General features: G+C 35.4%; 1 protein-coding gene across 17 annotated transcripts in view; it reads right to left on the bottom strand.

Annotated features, from left to right (window-relative positions):
- Positions 1–21,879, bottom strand: part of EVI5 (ecotropic viral integration site 5) — a 248,899-nt gene that overhangs the window by 36,180 nt on the left and 190,840 nt on the right. The window contains exon 19 of one of the 17 annotated variants that reach the window (XM_060626135.2): positions 14,661–16,575. The exons of the other annotated variants lie outside the window; for them this stretch is intronic. Coding sequence (XP_060482118.1) covers positions 16,555–16,575 — 21 coding nt within the window. The 3' untranslated portion in view covers positions 14,661–16,554. Of the gene's footprint in view, positions 1–14,660; positions 16,576–21,879 lie in introns of those variants that run through there. 17 annotated transcript variants of the gene reach the window in all.

Here is a 21,879-nt window from a genome sequence, read left to right as displayed (position 1 = left end):
GAGCCTGGAGCCTGCATTGGATTCTGTGTGTGTCTCTCTCTCCTCCCCTCCCCCATAATGCTCTGTCTCTCTCTCTCAAAAAAATATATAAACATCAAAAAAAATTAAAAAAAAAAAAAAAGAATAACCATTTGATCCAGTATTTTCACTATCAGGTATTAACCCAAAGAAAACAAAAACACTAATTCAAAAAGATATATGCACCCCTATGTTCATTGCAGCATTATTTACAATAGCCAGGAAGAGCACAACCTAAGTGTCTATCAATAGATGAATGGATAAGGAAGATGTAGTACGTATGTGTGTGTATGTAATGTATGTATACACACACACACACACACACACACACACAAATACATACACACAACAGACTATTACATATCCATAAAAAAGGATGAGACTGTGCCATTTGAGACAACACAGATGGACCTATTATGCTAAGTGAAATGGACCTATTATGCTAAGTCAGACTGAAAAAGACAACTACCATATGACTCTACACATAAGTGGAATCTTAAAAAAAAAAATAATGAAAAAATGAATAAACATACAAAAAGCAGAATCAGACCTGCAAATACAGAGAACAAACTGATGTTGCCAGAAGGGAGGTTTATAGGGTTGGGCAAAAGGTGTGAAGGGGAGAGGGAGATACAGGCTTCCAGTTATGGAATAAGTAAGTCACATGAATAAAAAGCAGATCATAAGGAATATAATCAATGATATTCTAACAGCAATGTCATGGCACAGATGACAGCTACACTTGTGGTGAACACAGAGTAATGTATAAATTTGCCAAATCACTAAGCTGTACATCTGAAACTAGTATAACATTGTGTGTCAATTATACTCAAATAAGAAATGTTTGACCAGAGCAAGGCAGAACCAAAACAGCAGAGATACTGACTCAAAATCCTAATCAAACCATCTCTGAAGCCTTCCCTACTTGTTTTCATTTACAGTAAAACTCTGGTTGGCAAGCATAATTTGTTCCGGAAACATGCTCGTAATCCAAAGCATTTGTATATCAAAGCGAATTTCCCCATAAGAAATAATGGAAACTCAGATGATTTGTTCCACAACCCAAAAATGTTCATATAAAAATGATTACAATACTGTAATATAAAGTAATAAAAAAAATACAAAACATACGGAAAAATAAATTAACATGCACTTACCTTTGAAAAGCTTTGTGGTTCGTTCACAGGGGGTTATTGTGTAGGATGATTTTCACTATCACTAATGGAATCACTGCTATCTACTGGCTCAATGGAATCTTTTTCTGCATGGGGACCACTGTATATGTTCACACAGATGTTGACTACAGTACAGTATTAATAAACTCTTGTCATATACTGTAAATTATTTAATATAGCTGGCAATAAGGCAGCAGAGAAAAGGGTCTACATCTGTAGGCAGCCTGACCTAGGTATAAAGCAAAGTATTCCTAAGCTTACTCTTGTATGGAAAAGCGAACGACTGTCCATCCATAGGTGCTTTTAAGTGACAAAAATACACTAGTGTCAGTTGTGGGCACCTTCCAACATTCTGAAAAATCACTGATTTCTGCCAAACACTGTGGTCTGAGACTGAGCATCCAAGCATGGGAGACGATCACCCACAATTCCAGAGACAGACAGAGAGAGAGAGAGAGAGAGAGAGACAGAGAGAGAGAGAGAGAGAGAGAGAGAGAGAGAGACACCATTGTCTCAGCTGTGATCACGAGGCATTTGACATCATGTACTACTCGTATTGCAAGACATTGCTCATTTATCAAGTTTATCATTTATTAGAAATGTTTGCTCATCTTGTGCAACACTTACAGGACAAGTTACTCACAATCCAAGGTTTTACTGTATATGAATGAATGAAGTCCCTTTATTATTTAAACCAGTTTAAATATGGGTTTCTGTCACTTGTAAACAAAGTAATAATAGCTAACATATCTTGAACACTTATCAGACGTTCTCAATTGAGGTTCCCCGAAGGAATTAAGTCCTAATGCCCAAACATCACTGTATGTAATAATTTAACTTTCCTCCTATGCATCTAGAGTGGTACTATGTACCATACTTAGAAGAACTGAGAAAACAGTTACTCAGATTATTTTCTGTAGGATTTAATTCTCTTGTACAATCCTGATGGAGAGGGACTGGGGCTGACAATGTGCTAACAACTGTTCTAAGCTCTTTACATGTAATCATCACAACACCTCTGTGTAATAGAAACTATTATTCCTGGGGCGCCTGGGTGGCTCAGTCGGTTAAGCAGCCGACTTCAGCTCAGGTCATGATCTCGCGGTCCATGAGTTCAAGTCCCGCGTCGGGCTCTGTGCTGACAGCTCAGAGCCTGGAGCCTGTTTCAGATTCTGTGTCTCCCTCTCTCTGACCCTCCCCCGTTCATGCTCTGTCTCTCTCTGTCTCAAAAATAAATAAACGTTAAAAAAAAAAAAAAAAAAAAAAAAAAAAGAAACTATTATTCCTAACTGAGTGAACCAATAATTGCCTAAGAATTACATAAACAGTTGACACATTTTTCCCCCACAGCACTCTAAACATGAGTTTGCCTGAGGAGGCAAGAATATATGGGAATTTATGCAAAGGATCAAGCAAATTAGCTTTCTTGGATTTGTTTCAAAACTTTACTTGAGTTATTTATTTTAGCCCACACTTATTTCAATGGGAATTGCAATATAAAAAGAAAAAAATTAAGATGAAATGCTAAAGCATACTTTCATTTATGGCCCTAAGCTAATGACTCATATTATCAATTTATAGTTGTCTAATACTGCTTACATGTAATTATGCCTGCATCTGATTTTTATCCACTCCCCATTTTAAATAAAATATTTCAAAAACAGAGAACAAAAGAGTAATATAATAAAGACTAATAAACCTATCACCCAAATTCACTCTGTTTCATGACTACCCCTTCCCATAATTTTCCTTGGTTCTAGACTTACTCCATCTCAGTCCCGTATATTCCCAAAGTAGGAAAGGATTATGTCAAGCACTAGGAATAAGTAGTGAGTCAAGAAGGAAGAAAAGAATGTAGAAAAGAGAAAAAAAATATGGAGAGAGAATATTTGCTGACATAAAATAAATAAAGTCATTATCCTTATAGAAGGTATTTTCCAAATCCTGTATGTGACCTGGTAAATGGCAGCAGCAGCAACTGATTAAGTAAATATACTTCCAAAGGGGGCTACTTTGAGTATATGTGTTCAGCTGTACTCTTTGATGGCTTTTAAGTCTAATTTTAGCATCATATCATATTAATTACCTTGAAAATAATTGCTGATTAAATGGAAAGTGCAATTGACTACTAGGAAGAAATCCTTATGGATGAGATGGAAAGGCTAGATATTTGTGGTTTAGAATCAGATTTAGAAAAGGTACCTTTAAATCTGGTCCCCAGTGAAGGTAAAGTTCTTGAGGATTTTGGATATCCCATAGCAATAATATCATTCAGAACAAAATAAAATTCTCAGGGCGAATAAAATGACAAAGCTCAAGGTAAGTTCTAATGTTCCAAGACAGAAGTTCAAGAAAGCAAAATACTTTAGGTCTGAAAGGCTGTTGAATGGCCACTAACAATAATTAATACCAATTCTTTCCTGTAGGGAAACCTGCATGATAAACAGTCTGGCAAGACACAAATCATTAAATGTGTTTTACAAAAGTGACTAAGAGGGGCACCTGGCTGCAACTCTTGATCTTGGTGTCCTGAGTTTGTGTATAGAGAGCATTCAGATTAAAAAAACAAAAACAAAACAAAACTAAAAAAAAAAAAAAAAAAAAAAGTGACTGACTCCATAGATGTTTCCCCTAAAGGTGAGTCTTAGTAAGGTTTAGCCAAAGTTTTGCACCCTGATTTCTTTAGAGGAAAGGCAATATTTAATAAAAAAAATTGGGCAGTTGAGAAATTTTACAATAAAGAAATTTAATGTTTGTAACAACAGCTTGTAAGGCATACTGATTAAACTGAGGGCAAAGGAAGGGTAATTAAGCAGCTCTGCACTCTAGAAGTGACCCCCATCCCTGCACACTTATCACATATTAGTAGCATACCAGTGTGACAGACACACCAGTCGAAAAGCTCTGCCTAAGGTATTCTGATTGAATAGTCTGCTTTAAGCAAATCTAGCTGATATTTCAAAAACTGAAGTGAAGTCAGAGAGGTCCTAAGTGCTATTTAATAAATTAAAATGTATAAATAACTTTTTATCTAAGTCTGTGGTTTTTATGTTCTGCAAATGGGTTCTCATTTAAATGATGAACTGAACCCTTTTAAGGACTCTCTTGAAATCAGGTAACTAAATAACTACACATTTACAGTGCCAAAAAAAAAAAAAAAAAATCCAGTTAACTATTACATTCTAAAAAGTGGATAACAATTTAATTTCACTTCTGAGACAATTTATTCAATTATCTAATGTTTAGGATTATTTTTTGCAAAAATTTTTATACCTTTCTATTTTCAAGCAATGTCTACATAGTTCTTTCTGATAAGGTGGGAAAATGTCAGCTACACTAATAAATTTACCAGTAACCTGTATTTTCTTTTGGTCTAGCTGATAACAACAGATTGCCAGTTAAGTGATTTCCTAAGCAAAACTCATTAGGTAAGTAACAAACTTAAAGAGCTCCAACACATCAACAATCTTGGTATTCTATAATTTCACTGAACACACCTTAAATATATAACTTTTTGTCATGCAATAAAAGAAACTTTATATTAAGAGACCATAAAGTAATATTTATAAAAGGCTTACTTAAATGCACTTTTACTCTCGGACCTTTCTTTCAGTAATTATTTTAGCAATTACCATTATGATATCTATAATAATCTAATTCATATTGAGGCCTTAAGCCATAGAGTTCCATGTATAAGTCTCTGAGTCAAAAGGTCATTAATAACCTAAAGATATGCATGTTTAAGTAATTAGGGATAGAGTATAACAACTTTAACTTACTCTGAAATGCATCAAAAAATAAGATAGCTAAGGGGCCCCTGAGTGACTCAGGTGGTTAAGTATCCAACTCTTGATTTTGGCTCAGGTCATGATCTCACAGTGGTGAGATCCAGCCCTGCCTGGGGTTCCATGCTAGGCATGGACCTCCTTCAGATTCTCTCTCTCCTTCCTCTGCCCTTTCCCCACTCGCACTCCTGAGCTCTCAGAAAAAAAAAAAAATATAGCTAGAATGTTGGATAGACACATATCTAATAAAGCAACAGATGAAACAAATATCAAAAATATTAATACTAGAATGGAGGTGGTGGGTTTGTGATGTTCTCTGTTGAACTCTTTCAACTTCTGTATGTTTGAAAATTTTCATAGTAAAATACTTGGAGAAGACATCAATAAAAAAAATAATACATGCCCTCTCCCTCTAGAAAGCAAGCACTTAGTCTATACTGTAGTTCATTTCTATATGTGAAAAGGTATTTATTTCCCAAGGTTACTTGTACTTCATTTAAAACCTACCTCTTGCTCTAGGATTCGAACTTTCTTCACTTTTTTACTAGAAACTTAAGAAACTGAAAAGTAATATTATACCATAAATTACTTTATTAAAACAATCTAATTTTAGCTGAGTTACAGTTCATCTCTGTAATAGTTTCAAGTAGATTTTATGGTTGTTACATCAAGATCTATTTTCTCTCCTTTATTATGTAGTGGTCATAGTACAGGAATTATCCCCATCCTTAACCCCACAGGTAGGCTCTGATTGGTAGGTAGGGTTTAAACCAAACAGGATAATCAGATCTGTTTGCATTGTGACTACTTCTGGTCTTGCTCAAACTGTGTGACTCTTAAAACTTTTACCGGAAATTATGGGTTACAGTTTTTTATTCTGCATATTATGCAAGTACATATAAGGTTCATCTGTTAGCCATTTTAACACGATGAAAAAAACCTCCTAAGGATAAAAAATGACAAGCAAAGCAGAGCTTTCAGAATCATGGCTAATGCAACAAGCTGGAGCCCAAATCAAACTGTTCCTTAAGTATATCCTACTTTTGGACTTTTCAGGTACATGAACCAATAAAGCCCCTTTATAATTTAAGCCATACATAAATCCAGAATTGAGTTTTCTGTTACCTTCAATAAAAACATCCTACCTAATAAATATTTTTTTAAAAATATGGCTAGGTATTTTGATAAAATATATACATAAAATTTACCATTTAAAAAATATATGGCCAGGTAAGTGAATATAATAATATAAACAACATAATCTAGGAAATGGTTAAAACAGTGATTGCCAAAGATGATTATTGTTGGGAGTTTTGTAAACACATGGATTAAGAGAATCTATTGCTGACCTAATGAATTCTAAATATCTGGGAATGGGGCTTGAAAATCAGTACACATTGAAAGCTACACCCAGATTTCAAACTATATTACAAAGCTGTAATCATCAAGACAGTATGGTACTGGCACAAGAACAGACACTCAGATCAATGGAACAGAACAGAGAACCCAGAAATGGACCCACAAACATATGGCCAACTAATCTTGGACAAAGCAGGAAAGAATATCCAATGGAATAAAGACAGTCTCTTCAGCAAGTGGTGCTGGGAAAATTGGACTGTAACACGCAGAAAAATGAACCTGGACAACTTTCTTACACCATATGCAAAAATAAACTCAAAATGGATGAAAGACCTAAATGTAAGACAGGAAGCCATCAAAATCCTCAAGAAGAAAGCAGGCAAAAATCTCTTTGACCTTGGCCGCAGCAACTTCTTACTCAACATGTCTCCAGAGGCAAGGGAAACAAAAGCAAAAAAGAACTATTGGGGCCTCATCAAAATAAAAACTTCTGCACAGCGAAGAAACAATCAGCAAAACTAAAAGGCAACAGACAGAATGGGAGAAGATATTTGCAAACGACATAAAGGTTAGATAAAGGGTTAGTATCCAAAATCTATAAAGAACTTATCAAACACAACACCCAAAACACATAGAAGAAATGGGCAAAAGACATGAATAGACACTCCTCCAAAGAAGACATCCAGATGGCCAAATGACACATGAAAAAATACTCCACATCACTCATCATCAGGGAAATACAAAGCAAAACCACAATGAGACACCACCTTACACCTGTCAGAATGGCTAACATGAACAACTCAGGCAACAAAAGATATTGGCTAGGATGCGGAGAAAGAGGATCTCTTTTGCACTGCTGGTAGGAATGCCAACTGGTGAGGCCACTCTGAAAAGCAGTCTGGAGGTTCCTCAAAAAATTAAAAATAGAACTACCCTATGACCCAGCATCTGCACTACTAGGTATTTATCCAAGGGATACAGGTGTGCTGTTTTGAAGGGACACATGCACCCCAATGTTTATAGCAGTACTATCAACAATAGCCAAAGTATGGAAAGAGCCCAAATGTCCATCGATGGATGAATGGATAAAGAAGATGTGGTATATATATACAATGGAGTATTACTCCGCAATCAAAAAAATAAAATCTTGCCATTTGCAACTACGTGGCTGGAACTAGAGGGTACTATGCTAAGCAAAATTAGTCAGAGAAAGACAAATATCATATGACTTCACTCGTGTGAGGATTTTAAGAGAAAATAGATGAATATATGGGAAGGGAAGCAAAAATCATATAAAAACAGGGAGGGAGACAAAACATAAGAGACTCTTAAATATGGAGAACAAAGAAGATTACTGGAGGGATTGGGGGGGGGGGATGGGCTAAATGAGTAAGGGACATTAAGGAATCTACTCCTGAAATCATTGTTGCACTATATGCTAACTAATTTGGATGTAAATTAGAAAGTAAATAAAATAAAACTGTTAACCAGAAAAAAAACAAAAAGAAAGCTACACAAGTGGTGGTTCTGACACAGCCAGTGTGTAGACCTACACTTGAAACACACTGGTTTGTACAACCTTTGAAAATTAACTATTTTTAAACACAAATTCAAAATTCTATATATATACCAGTTATAAAATACTTTTATCTTTCTTAAAAAATCTCAAATAATATTTTTTAAGTTTATACTCATTACAGAATTTATTCAGTATAGTTTTTTTATATAAAAAAAGAGACAGAGGTGCCTGCCTGGGTGGCTCAGTTGGTTAAGCATCATCTGACTCTTGATTTCGGCTCAGGTCATGATCTCATGGTTCATGAGTTTGAGCCCCATGTGGGGCTGTTGGCATGGAGCCTGCTTCAGATTCCCCCTCCCTCTCTCTCTGCCCCTTCTCAGCATATGCACACACATTCTCTCTCTCAAAATAAATAAAAAAATAAATTTGAAATTTCAAAAAAGAGGTAAATACTTCTCTTAACTACCACCACAATGGTAAATGTGTTAAATGACCAAGACACATCAACTTATTTACAAATAGTCTCTACATTCCCAGAGAGAAAATATTTTAGAATGAAAATAGAAGAAAACTGGCAAGGGTTCTTAAATTAATTTCTTTCAATTCTACTGTCAGTTTCACTTCATGTTATTTCTATGTTAGTTTCAGCTGGTCAGTTCCCTGTCTACAGAGGTTGGCTGAATTTTGAACTCAAATCCCTTTCTTGGTTAACCTAGCTCTCAAACAGAAAATGTTATTTTAAAGTTTAGTAATGTATGATGAGGAACTAAACAATGTTTAGGATCAGAAAAAAATCCCACATATATGATCCCTATGACTGAATACTAAGATAACTATTCAAAAGAATGAAGAAACACCAAAGATTTGAGAACCAGCTGAATAATTCTTTAAAAACTTAAAACTATCAATATCTACGAGAAGATATGCCAGTAAATAAGGGCTCCAATTTTCTAAGCTTTTTACTAGGTAACAGGTTGATAGACTTAAAAAGCTATTTTCTTTAATATAACCATAAATGTGCATAGAGAAATATTTTGCTAAGAGCAGTGATTCTGGTGTTTGACTACTTGGCCTGTTTTTTAGTGACTTTAGGTATATACATTCACCAGGTTTATCCCTGCAACCACAGGGAGCTATAATTCAGGAAAGGATGAGGCAGAGATATAAAGTGCCCAGGATGTATCACATATTCTGCTACAGTTGATTGAAAAATTAGTCCCTGCTGTAGTCAGCAGGAAAAAAGTGAATAGGTACTTGTGCAATGTGTATACATTCACAGTAGCAAGCAGACATTGAAATCAGAGATATCCTCGCCTACATCTACTGTATACTCCAACATACTATTTAAAAAGTTGAACAATTAAATGTGGTGGTGCATGGAGCTAGAAAAATTAAGTAAAAATGTGAAAGACTTCCTCTGTAGCTCTAAGCAGCATGCTTCTCACATATTATATTGCAGCAAAACTGAGATGAGTAGGATGTTAACTTGCTTTGAACAAGTGTTTGGAAGAAAAAGTGTATTATATTAAAAAATATTGTGGAGGTGAGAAAAGAGGAGGCAGGGGCTCAGGTTTGTTTAACTCACAAATTTAGCCTCATTTTTTACATATAATTGTAATAGGTATGTCTAAGAGTCTTATTTGTTTCTTTATCTGTTTTTAATGCTGGTTATAACTTACCCTATCTTGGCACAGGAAGGACACTTCCTTAGAGACAGGAAGATAGCAGATTTTAAAAGCTGTGTTTCAAGCCATAGGCTTTTTAATACCCTATGCAACTGGATAATTTGCTTAGAAGTTTTTGGGTTTTTAAAGAGAATTTAACCAGTTAATACCCAGTTAATGTAACAGATGCATAGATGCAAAACATGAAAAGCACCTAGTCTGTCATTTACATTTGCAAAATTTTCCTCTAGCCTTTTCAGTTTTCAAATATTTCAAATCTACAGAAGAGGTGAAGTAATAGTACAATACTCATATACCATTCAGCTATATTCACCAATTACTTTTTTGCTACATCTGCTTTTGTTCTCTCAGTACGTGTATCTTCTGAACCATTTGAATGTAAATTGCAGATATGACACTTCCCTACTATATATTTCAGCATGCATTTCCTAAGAACAAGGAACTGCCTCACATAACTAAATGCCACTAACACACTTAAAGTAATAGTTTAACATCACAGTATCATCGAATACATAGCTCCTATTCAAATTCCCTTAGAAGGGTCCTAAATGGTGGTGCCTGTGTGGCTCAGTTGGTTAAGCGTCCAACTTCGGCTCAGGTCATGATCTCACTGCTTGCGAGTTCAAGCCCTGTATCGGGTTCTGTGCTGACTGCTGAGCCTGGAGCCTGCTTCAGATTGTGTGTGTCTCTCTCTCCGCCCCTCTCCCACTTGCAGTCTCTCTCTCTCTCTCTCTCTCAAAAATAAATAAAACATTAAAAAAATTTTTAAAGGGTTCTAAAGGGTTTATTACTATCCAGAATCAAACCAAGGTTTATGGTTACACTTGGTTATTGTGTATCTCTTTACCCTCTTTAAATCTGTAATAGTCCCTCTGCTTTTTGTCATGACTGTTAATATTTTTAAGAGTTCAAGTCTAGAGATTGTGTATTATCCAAGCTGAAATACAAAAATTTCCCATTCCAACAAAACTCCAAGTCAAGTACTGTTTTTATTTCTTTTTTTCAAACCCAATAGGCAGCAGGATAAAACTAATATAATGTATATTTAAAGTTTGGTTGTGTTAAGGGAGTAACCACAGAAGACATGGCCAGAGAAACTTAAATATCTGAAGCCAAAGACTAAGAAAATGTATAGGAATAGCACTAGAAGACAGCACTTTATAAATTATGCTGGTAAATATTTACTTTATTATTTTATTATTTATATATATTTGATAAAAAGATACACATAATGAATATTAGTAGTTATGACTTTTTTTTTTTTTTTTTTTTTTTTTTTTTGCCTCTTACTAAGAAACTAACCTATAGGTTTAACTCTTCAATCATGGGAAGTCTAAATAACTCTATCCATACTTCACATCACTTTAAACACACACAAAATGCCTTTTAACCTGTCATTTGTCTCTTTGCAAAAATATTCTACGTAGTAAATAGATGATTTTAAGTTTGTTTATTTATTTATTTATTTTGAGAGACAGGGTACAAGCAAGGGAGGGGCAGAGAGAGAGGGAAGAGAGAGAATCCCAAGCAGGCTCTGCACTGTCAGTGCATAGCCCAATGTGGGTCTCAAACTCATGAACTGTGAGATCATGACCTGAGCCAAAGGCAGATGCTTAACTGACTGAGCCACCCAGTGCCCCTGTAGTAGGTAGATGACTTTAAATTCTGGGAAAAGCATAGAGGTAGTCATCAAGAAAAGACTAAAAAAGAGAGGACTTGTCATAAAAGGAAAGCATCGAATATCACTTATTCAGCTTCACCTTGCTCAGTGAGGCAGTGCCTACAGCGGGAAAATCCTGTAGCTTAAAAAAAATGTGATTCATCTTCTGGATGGCTGGAACCATCATATTTCAATATCCTCATATTCCACGTCATGAGGGTTTATCACCTCAGTGGAAGATTCATCTCCACTTTTATTTCTTGGCTTTGTATTTTATATTTTGTTTTTAATATCACAAAGTTAAACTCCAAATAGGTGCTCTTGTGCAGTGTAAAACAGCTTTTGTCTCACTTTTTCCCCTATCAGGAAAGGATATATGATGAAATCCTATTTACTAATGATAAACACTGTCATGCTAGGTTAAGACCTGACAAGTCCTTTGGTAGTAGTGTCTTGGGATACTGAGACTTTTAAACAATTAGTTCCAAAAAGCCTTTCTAAATCTAAGCAAGTATCAGTTCATCTTTTTGTCATTCCACTACTCAGCATTGTTATTTCTTGAGATCCTCTTCTGCCAGCTTGAAGACTATCACGGTCTAGACCTCTTATTTTCATACTTTGGATTCTGATCACCGATTCTTTCTCTTAGCAAGATTTTCTCCAGACTGATAAATTAAAAAGCTGTCCTCTTTTTTAGCACTGCCCCTGTACTTGTGCATTATCTTCATAAGTGGCTTGACCCAAGCATGGCCTAGATCCAACAGCATTAGAGCATTAAACAGACTCAGGAGCTAACTAACTTAGCAAGGATCACATGGCTATCTAGGAAAAAGCCAAGGGTGAAATCAGGTTCCACTCCTACTCCCATATTTGTGCAACAAACTACAGCAGGATATATGTTAGAATTGTTTTTCTAAAAATGGTGCTGATAATTTTATGTATTCATGTTATCTTTTCCTGGACCCTCCATAAAAAGTGATAGTAAGCCAAAGTTGGGGAATACATTCCTTAGCTGTTGAAGTTTGTCACGTATCTTCCTTAGCATCAGATGACCAGACAGCTTCCTATATATTCATTTCACTGATAAAACATGCTCTTCTCTCATTTGTTTAAAGGACACATGAAGAGCTGATTTTGCCAACAAGAATTTTTATCAACTTATTAGACTACTAGAGTACTGGAATTTGATAAGGAGCCAGCCACTTTTATCAAGTATAGATGAAGGCCAGTATGAAAAACCCAATTATAATTACTTATCAATTCAGTAATCTCTTCTCATATGAAGTCAAGGGAGAACAAGGTATAAAAAAGAAAACAAAGATAAGTCAAAGACAGCCTATATAAACATAGTATCAATAATATGCATTTGAAATTAATAACTCATACTATAAAATTAATTTCGTCTATAATTTCAATGAGATAGTTTGGCTTGGCTGTGAATAATATTGTTATTAAATCATTTTTCTCACTGCTCCCCTATCAAAAATTCATCACCTTTAGCTTATGATTTGGGAGTTCACCTGATATATAGAGGAATTTAAATGCCTCGGGAAAAAAAGTAGAGAAAAACAATTCAAAAATATATCATTTCTATTCATATTTCCTATAATTGATCAATGTTAAAATCTTGAAAAATGTACAGTCAGCTTTTTTAAGAAAGAGAAACAATTGTTTCTGTAAAATTATACTTTTACCTTAAACAACTCAAAGGAAAAAATATAACAATGAAAATTAAATCTTAAACTTTAGCTGAAATTGATAAAAAAGAAAATATAGGGAACTTGAGTCAGGTTTCTGTCCAAACTGTGTCCCTTGAATTGTAATTTTTTTTTTTTTTAAATTTTTTTTTCAACGTTTTTTATTTATTTTTGGGACAGAGAGAGACAGAGCATGAACGGGGGAGGGGCAGAGAGAGAGGGAGACACAGAATCGGAAACAGGCTCCAGGCTCCGAGCCATCAGCCCAGAGCCTGACGCGGGGCTGGAACTCACGGACCGCGAGATCGTGACCTGGCTGAAGTCGGACGCTTAACCGACTGCGCCACCCAGGTGCCCCCCTTGAATTGTAATTTTAATTGCCCAAATAAATGACTGCTACATATAAAAAAAAAAAAAAAGCACAGTGAATGCAAAGTGTTTCTTCAATACAAGAGGCACAATTTCCTTAAAAAAAAAAAAGACCTCTAACTTTAAGTGTTTATGAAAAACATTTAGATGCTGGAGTCCATTTTTTTAAAATTACATACTTTAAACTCATTTGCCTATCTTGCTGTAAAGATATATGTACATTTATACTTGGTTTCATCTCCCCTATCTCCACTTCCAGATTTTTGATAACATTGTTACACTGTCAAAGTTTGAAGGAAACCATCCTAACCTGTACCCCTTTATTCCCATGTTTGTTTAGTATTAGTTCTGTATTCAAATTAATTCAATAGTTACCACCTCTCTTTTTAAACAGCACCTGCATTTCTCAGTTCTTTGACTTGTTTTAAGCTAGATTTCACAATTCCTAGTTTTTTGAAGAAAGAACTGTGGAAACAGTATCCCAGCAGTCTTTCACACTGGAAAATGCCAACCTGTCTCTTCAATATATTTAAATGACACCTTGTTAGGTTATAATATCTTTGGGTCACCCAAACTCAGAATTTTGTAGACTAGTACTAAGAGAACCTTCTATGATGACAGAAATGTTTTCTACCTGCATTGTCTAATGTGGTAGCTAGTAGCTACTGAGGCTACGGAGCTAAGTGTGACTGAGGGACTGATTTTAATTTTGTTTAACTTAAATCAATTGAAATTTAAATTACCACATGTGGCTAGTGGTTACTGTACTGGAGAGTGCAGCATAGCCACTGCTCCATTGGTTTCTGGCCTTGAATGTGCCATGAGAAATGTGGAGGACAAGTCTTAATTTTCCCATACAATTTTGTGGATAATTTGCTTTGAGTGTTTATGGAGTATTGTGTGTCAAAATTTTCTGGAACACAGAGTGTTCTTTTAATTTGTGTATTTAAATCTTCCTGAATTTCAGGGACCTCTTCTTGTTTACATATTAAAAAAAAATTTTTTTTTTAGTATTTATCTATTTTTGAGAGACAGAGAGATAGAGCATGAGTGGGGGAGGAGCAGAGAGAGAAGGAGACACAGAATCCTCAGCAGGTTCCAGGCTCTGAGCTGTCAGCACAGAGCCCAATGTGGGGCTCAAACTCATGGACCACAAGATCATGACCTGAGCCAGAGTCAGATGCTTAACCGACTGAGCCACCCAGGAACCCCAATTGTTTATATATTTTTTAAATTGAAGTGTAATTAACATACAATGTTATATTAGTTTCAGGTGTACAATATAGAGATTCAACAATTCTATACATTACTCAGTGTTCAGCAGGTCAAGTATACTCTTAATCTTCTTTATTTCATCCATCCTCCCACCTATCTCTCCTCTGGTAACCACCAGTTTGTTCTCTGTATTTAAAGAGTGTGGGGGTTTTTGTTTTTTTTTTTTTTTTTTAAGTGTCTGTCTGTCTGTCTGTCTGTAAATAATCTCTATACCCAACATGGGGCTCGAACTCACGACACTGAGATGAAGAGTTGCATGCTCTTCTGACTGAGCCAGTTAGGTGCCCCTGTTTAGGTTCTTAAATTTCACATATGAGAGAAATGATATGGTAGATATAGTCAATGGAATATTACTCAACCATAAAAAAGAATGAGACTTACCATTTGCAACAACACAATGGATCTAAGGGTAAAATGCTAAGTGAAATAAGTCAGTCAGAGACAGACAAATATCATGATTTCACTCATATGTGAAACTGTTCATATTTTTTTTAATACATCTTCTTTCTATTTATTGTGGGACACCAGTTATCCTTAGTGTTAGATTATCTATCATTCATCCATACCTGTTAGCTAATAACTGTTTTACATTCTTAATCTCTGCATTCACTATGATTATCTCAAGCTTTTCTTCCATGCCAGTATTCTACTTTTCAATACTGTTTATTGAATAGACTACTCTTTTCTAGTTTCTGCAGTGATGCACTGGGTTTCAATTTGCTTCCCTAGCACCATCTTATTTCTTACATCAGTATTTTTTATCATCTTTTGATTTCTTAATTTTATTGAAGTCATGTTTGTTTCATAGCATGAAGCAATTGTAATTCCTCTCTTATCCTTAAGTTACCTTCCTTCTTTCTTTCTCTTTTTTTGCTGAAATAATATAAACCAAGTTGCTGTGCCATTTCTTCTCATGCTCATGGCTGGGTGACTATCAAGATATTTCAAATGCTTTAAGAATATAGGTTACTTATTAACTCTTTTTTCCACCATATTTAAAAATCTATTTTCTTTGCCCTCCAAGCTCAAGTTTCTTTGAGAACTTTTGTATAGCCTGAGGAATAACACAGGGAAAGGAAGAACCTGGCTAAATAAGGACCTTATTCTTCTGAGATTTTGTTAAATATCTGTTATTATCTAACTGGGAGGATATACGTCAAAACCTGGGTTTTAAGATTCGTATAATTCCCCAAATTCAGTGTGTTATCCCCAAGGCCTTCACTTTAAAATCCAGATTTTCGGGGCGCCTGGGTGGCTCAGTCGGTTAAGCGTCCGACTTTAGCTCAGGTCACGATCTCGCGGTCCGTGAGTTCGAGCCCTGCGTCGGGCCCTGGGCTGATGGCTCAGAGCCTGGAGCCTGCTTCCAATTCTGTGTCTCCCTCTCTCTCTGCCTCTAACCCATTCATGCTCTGTCTCTCTCTGTCTCAAAAATAAATAAACGTTAAAAAAAAAAAATTTAAAAAAAAAATCTAAAATCCAGATTTTTACTTTTTAATCTCTTTGACTGGATTGTTCTTCCAGAAGTTTCTGAAATTCCTCATTCAGAAAATTACATACTCATTTTCTTTCTCTTTACATTTGGGATATGAAAGAATCTTTGGGCGATTTTGCTGACTTACCTATCTAGCTTGGTGAACAGGATAGGAAAAGGAGACAGTTGAGGTTAGAAGCCAAGCCCTACTAGGCCTCTTTGTTCTAGACTAATTTATTTCTTTTCTTAGCTGTCATGTTTAAAGTTTACTGTACTAGGTTTTGCTCCTTTTCCTTTCAGGCTGCTTTTATAATTAAATTTTTTTTTTTAACATTTATTTATTTTTGAGACAGAGAGAGACAGAGCATGAACGGGGGAGGGGCAGAGAGAGAGGGAGACAGAATTGGAAGCAGGCTCCAGGCTCTGAGCCATCAGCCCAGAGCCCAACGCGGGGCTCGAACTCACAGACCGCGAGATCGTGACATGAGCTGAAGTCAGACACTCAACCAAATGAGCCACCCAGGCGCCCCTCAGGCTGCTTTTAAAGTAGAAAAGTAGTTGCCTTAAAAAAAAAAAAAAAAAGCCCTATTTACTATTTTGTTAGATACAAAATTATAGAATCACTGAGAAAGTAAAGCAAAGCTGGAGGCATCATAATTCCAGACTTCAAGCTGTAGTACAAACCTGTAGAAATCAAGACCGTATGGTACTGGCACAAAAAGAGACACACAGATCAATGGAACAGAATAGAGAATCCAAAAATGGACCCACAACTATATGGTCAACTAATCAACAAAACAGGAAAGAATATTCAGTGGAAAAGAGACAGTCTCTGCAACAAATGTTGTTGGGAAAATGGGATAGCAACATGCAGAAGAATGAAACTGGACCACTTTCTTACACCACACACAAAAATAAATTCAAAATGGATGAAAGATCTAAATGTGACACCAGAAACCATCAAAATCCTAGAGGAGAACACAGATAACAACCTCTTTGACCTTGGCTAGAGCAACTTCTTATTAAACACATCTCTGGAGTCAGGGGAAACAAAAGCAAAGATGAACTATTGGGACTTTATCAAGATAAAAAGCTTTTGCACAGCAAAGGAAACAATCAACAAAACTAAAAGGCAGCCTACAGAATGGGAGAAGATATTTGTAAACAACATATTGATAAAGGGTTAGTATCCAAAATCTATCAAGAATTTTTCAAACTGAACCCCCAAAAACAAATAATCCAATTAAGAAATGGGTAGAAGACCTCAACAGACATTTTCCAAAGAAGACATCCAGAGGACTAACAAACATATGAAAAGATGCTCAATATCATTCATTATCAGGGAAATACAAATCAAAACCATGAAGAGATAACAAGTCACACCTGTCAGAATGGCTAAAATTAACAAAACAGGAAACAAGTGTTAGCGAGGGTGGAGAGAAAGGGGGACTCTCTTTGTACTGTTGGTGGGAATGCAAACTGGTGCAGCCACTTTGGAAAAGAGTATGGAGATTCCATAAAAGGTAAAAACAGAACTACCTTACAATCCAGCAATTGCACTATAGGTATTTACCCAAAGGGTAAAAAAATACAGATTTGAAGAGTTACATGAACCCCAATGTTTACAGAAGCATTATCAACAATAGCCAAACTATGGAAAGAACCCAAATGTCCATCAACTGATGAATGGATAAAGAAGAGGTGGTATCTGCCTGTCTCTGTCTCTCTATATATATTAAAATATTACTCAGCCATCAAAAAGAATGAAATCTTACCATTTGCAACAATGTGGATAGAGCTAGAGGGTATTAAGCAAAATAAGTCAGTCAGAGAAAGACAAATACCATATAATGTCACTCATATGTGGAATTTAAGAAACAAAACACATGAACTTATGAGACAGCGGAAAAAGGAAAGAAAGGGAAACAAACCATAAGAGGCTCTTAAATATAGAAAACAAACTGAGGGTTGAATGAGGGAGGTGAGTGGGGGGTGGGTTAGATAGGTGATGGGTGTTAAGGAGGGCACTTGATATGATGAGCACTAGGTGTTATATGGAAGTGATGTATCACTGAAGTCTACTCCTGAAAACAGTATTGCACTAAATGTTAACTAGCTAGAATTTAAATAAAAAATTGCAAAGAAAAGGAAAAAAAAAAAGTATAGGATCAGTTTCAATCTACCTCTGGGACACCATTTATTTAAATAAATCTTTACATATGTGGTCCTTAGAACATGCTACTACCTCTTATGGCACAGAATATCAAACCCTCAGGGAGCCTGGGTGGCTCAGTTGGTTGAGTGTTTGGCTCTTGGTTTCAGCTGAGGTCATGATCCCAGGGTGGTAGGATGGAGCCCCATGTCTGGCTCTGTGCTGAGCATGGAGCTTACTTAAGATTCTCTCTCTCTCTCTCTCTCTCTCTCTCTCTCTCTCTCTCTCTCTTCTTTTCTTTCTTTTCTTTTCTTTTCTTTCTTTCTTCCCTTCCTTCCTCTCTCTCTCTCGCTTTTTTCTCTCTCCCCCCCACCGCTCTCCCCTGCTCTAGCACACTCTCCCTCTAAAATAAAAAAATTAAAAATTAAAAAAAAAAAAGAGTATCAAACTCTCTTAAAGATGGCTGTTTTCTGCCCCCTAAAATTCATTCTGCAATTGTTTTTTGAGCACCTGTTATATGTCAGGTAAAAGGCATACTGCAGTAAATAATATAAATAAGGTTCTAACAGTATTCGTGGGAGTGAGTTAATTCTTGATGTGAAGATAATTAAAGACTCTGATAAGAGTCATAAACAATATAAAACATGATGATGAAACAGAGAGTAAACAGTGTAAGGGTCCAACTTTACAAAGGTAGTCAGGGAAAATCTGTGAGTGGGTGACTTTTGAGATAAAAATGATGAGAAGGAACCACCACAGAATGGCTCAGGGAGCACAGTGTCCAAATGCAGAGTAGAGTAAGAGCAAAAGCCTTCATGTAGGAATGAATACATTTGGTGCAAGCAACATAAAGGAGGATGGTGTTGCTAGAGCATAACACATGAAGGGTAGTGTGGTTTATGACACAGTCAAGAGAAGTAGGCAGGAGCCAGACAACTCAGGGACTTCAAGGCCACAGAATGAGTACAGCACTTTTGTTTGATGAACCAAGTTTTCTTTGTTGCTATTTTCCTATGATTATTTGGAAGTTCTAATTCTTATTTCCATTCTAGCAATGATTATCTTAAAGTATATACGTTTAAATGTATATACTTTTCAAAAATTACAATAGTAATCATCTAAGTTCATATAGTGTAAAAAGTAAACTCCTGCCCCTTACTCTTTTGCACTAAGCCCTTTACTCTCCTCAGAGGGAACACTGTCAACAGTTTTGACAGGTATCACAGCAGACTACTCTAATGTATTTAAACATAAATATGTGTATACAGGTAGTACACACACATATACTTTTTAAAACGCACATGGAATTATGTTCTACATTGTCTATGATCTGTTTTTCTCATTTAATATGTCTTGCAGATCTTTAGTCTTTCTTGAAGATAGAGACTATGACAAGTATGGATTTACTATGGTTTAACAATTCTCCTATTTAAGAGTGGTTACCAATATTTTTAAAGAATAAAAACGATGTGGGGCGCCTGGGTGGCTCAGTCGCTTAAGCGTCCGACTTCAGCTCAGGTCACGATCTCGTGGTCCGTGAGTTTGAGCCCCGCATCGGGCTCTGGGCTGATGGCTCAGAGCCTGGAGCCTGCTTCTGATTCTGTGTCTCCCTCTCTCTCTGCCCCTCCCCCGTTCATGCTCTGTCTCTCTGTGTCTCAAAAATAAATAAACGTTAAAAAAAAAATTAAAAAAAAAATTAAAAAAAAAAAGAATAAAAACGATGCTGGATTTCTGCATCCATCTTAAGAAGTTAAAGAACACAAAGTAAGTCTAACCTGGAAGGAAATAATAAAAATAAGAACAGCAATAAAACAGAAAAAAAAAGTGGCTTATCATTAAATTTGCCTTTGCTAATATTCTTCTGGCCAGTGGTATTAGAAGTATTGGTTATTACAAGCACTATTCCTTTCTCCTTTCTTGAATGTTCTATAGATGTTTAATATGCCACCCAATTCTCAATTGAAATTTATAATTAGTTGATACATTTTTATAATTTTAGAATACGAAATCAGTATTTGGCATAGTTTAACATTTTAAGCTTTTCAAATTAAAACTTCAAACAAGGTTTACAAATAGACATCACACCCTTAAAGGAAATAACAGAAACAATTAGTAATCTCTATGCTCTCTTCATAGAGATTTCAAAATAAATCTAAGGTTATACATAGGATGTGGGTTTTTCACTGGGAGAAGTATTACAGAAAGTTTGTGGTATTAGAAGGGTCATGACACAATGCAGGTTGCTTAGTCTTAAATGCAAGTGTAAAGTTTACATTTAAAAAATATTTTAAATTACATGCACAGATAAAAAATATACCTCAAAGAGAGACTATGCTAAACATATATCCAAGCGCTCTCTCTCTCTCCTTTGTAAAGCTAAAATATTTCAGAGGCCATGAGAAGGCAATATCTTTGCTGTTTTAAAGGTTAAATAATACTTTTTTTCGAGGCTATATTATGAAACTATGTTCAACGGTCACAGAGGCAACCATGTTAACTTGCAGCAGGGGGACAATTTTTAAGTCCTAATTTGGTATTTTCGATGCATTTATTAAAGCAAAATATATTAAGCAAATTATAACTGCATATGAAATTACTATAGAAGAAAACCCAATGATATGAGTAAATCCCTGACAGGTGATAAGTAATCACCGTGATTAATCAACATAACCTTACTGAAACATCAATAGCAACCACTAAGCTCTAGTAAGTTATTACTGATTTGTAGTTTGCCCAAAGAAAAATTAATCATAATAGTAACTGTGGTAAATGGTAGCCTCTCTGTGACTTCAAGGTGACTCATTTGAAACATCTAAAAACAAAATCATACTCATCTCACATACTATTGATAAAGTTTCTAAAACAGTTCCTGTAATTTAAAGTCATGCACAAAAAAGGTTTGAATATTTTTTATGGTTTAGCAACTAGAAAAAAGTACATATAAATACTTTTAAGAAAATAATAAGGTAATTTGAAAGTATGTAAGGGAGAACATAAATCTAAAAAAAATTTTAATGCTAAGACTGACTTAATTCCATTTGTGAAGAGAAAGAACAAACACAAATACGTATTTTAAAGTGATCTTTCTTATAGGACCAACTACATGTCCATATGAAAAGTCAGCATTTGCATAAGGTCAAAAGCTAGAAAATATTTCTTATAAATCATAGTTTAATTAGAAGCAAATCAATTTTGTGATGAATACTTAAATTTATAGGATTCCAAGGGTCCCAAAAAACCACGACATTATATAAAGTATTTTTTATAATAGACTTTTTAAAGAACAGTTTTTGATTTACAGAAAAAATGAGAAGACAGAAAGTTCCCATATACCTCCTGCACTAGTTTCCCTATTATTAGCATCTTTCATTATTGTGGTAAATTTGTTATAATTCATTATAATTAATGAACCAATACTGATATATTTCTAACTAAAGTCTACAGTTTATTCAGATTTCCTTAGTTTTTTTGTTTGTTTGTTTGTGAGCTAATGTCCTTCTTCTGTCCTAAGATCCTATGTAAGATACCACATTACATTACATTTTGCTGTCATGCCTCCTTAGGCTCCTCTTGGCTGTGATACTCAGACTTTACTTGTTTTTGATGAGCTCTGAGGAGTGCTGGTCAAGTATCTTGTAGGATGCCCCACCATTGAACTTTGACATTTCTTCTCATGTCAAGAATGGGGTATAAAGGTTACTACAAGACTACAGA

Source organism: Panthera onca, chromosome C1 (assembly GCF_046562875.1).
Source record: "Panthera onca isolate mPanOnc1 chromosome C1, mPanOnc1 haplotype 2, whole genome shotgun sequence".
Classification (NCBI taxonomy): domain Eukaryota; kingdom Metazoa; phylum Chordata; class Mammalia; order Carnivora; family Felidae; genus Panthera; species Panthera onca.
The sequence above is the reverse complement of the archived record's forward strand: the minus strand, read 5'-3'. Positions and strand labels throughout refer to the sequence as shown.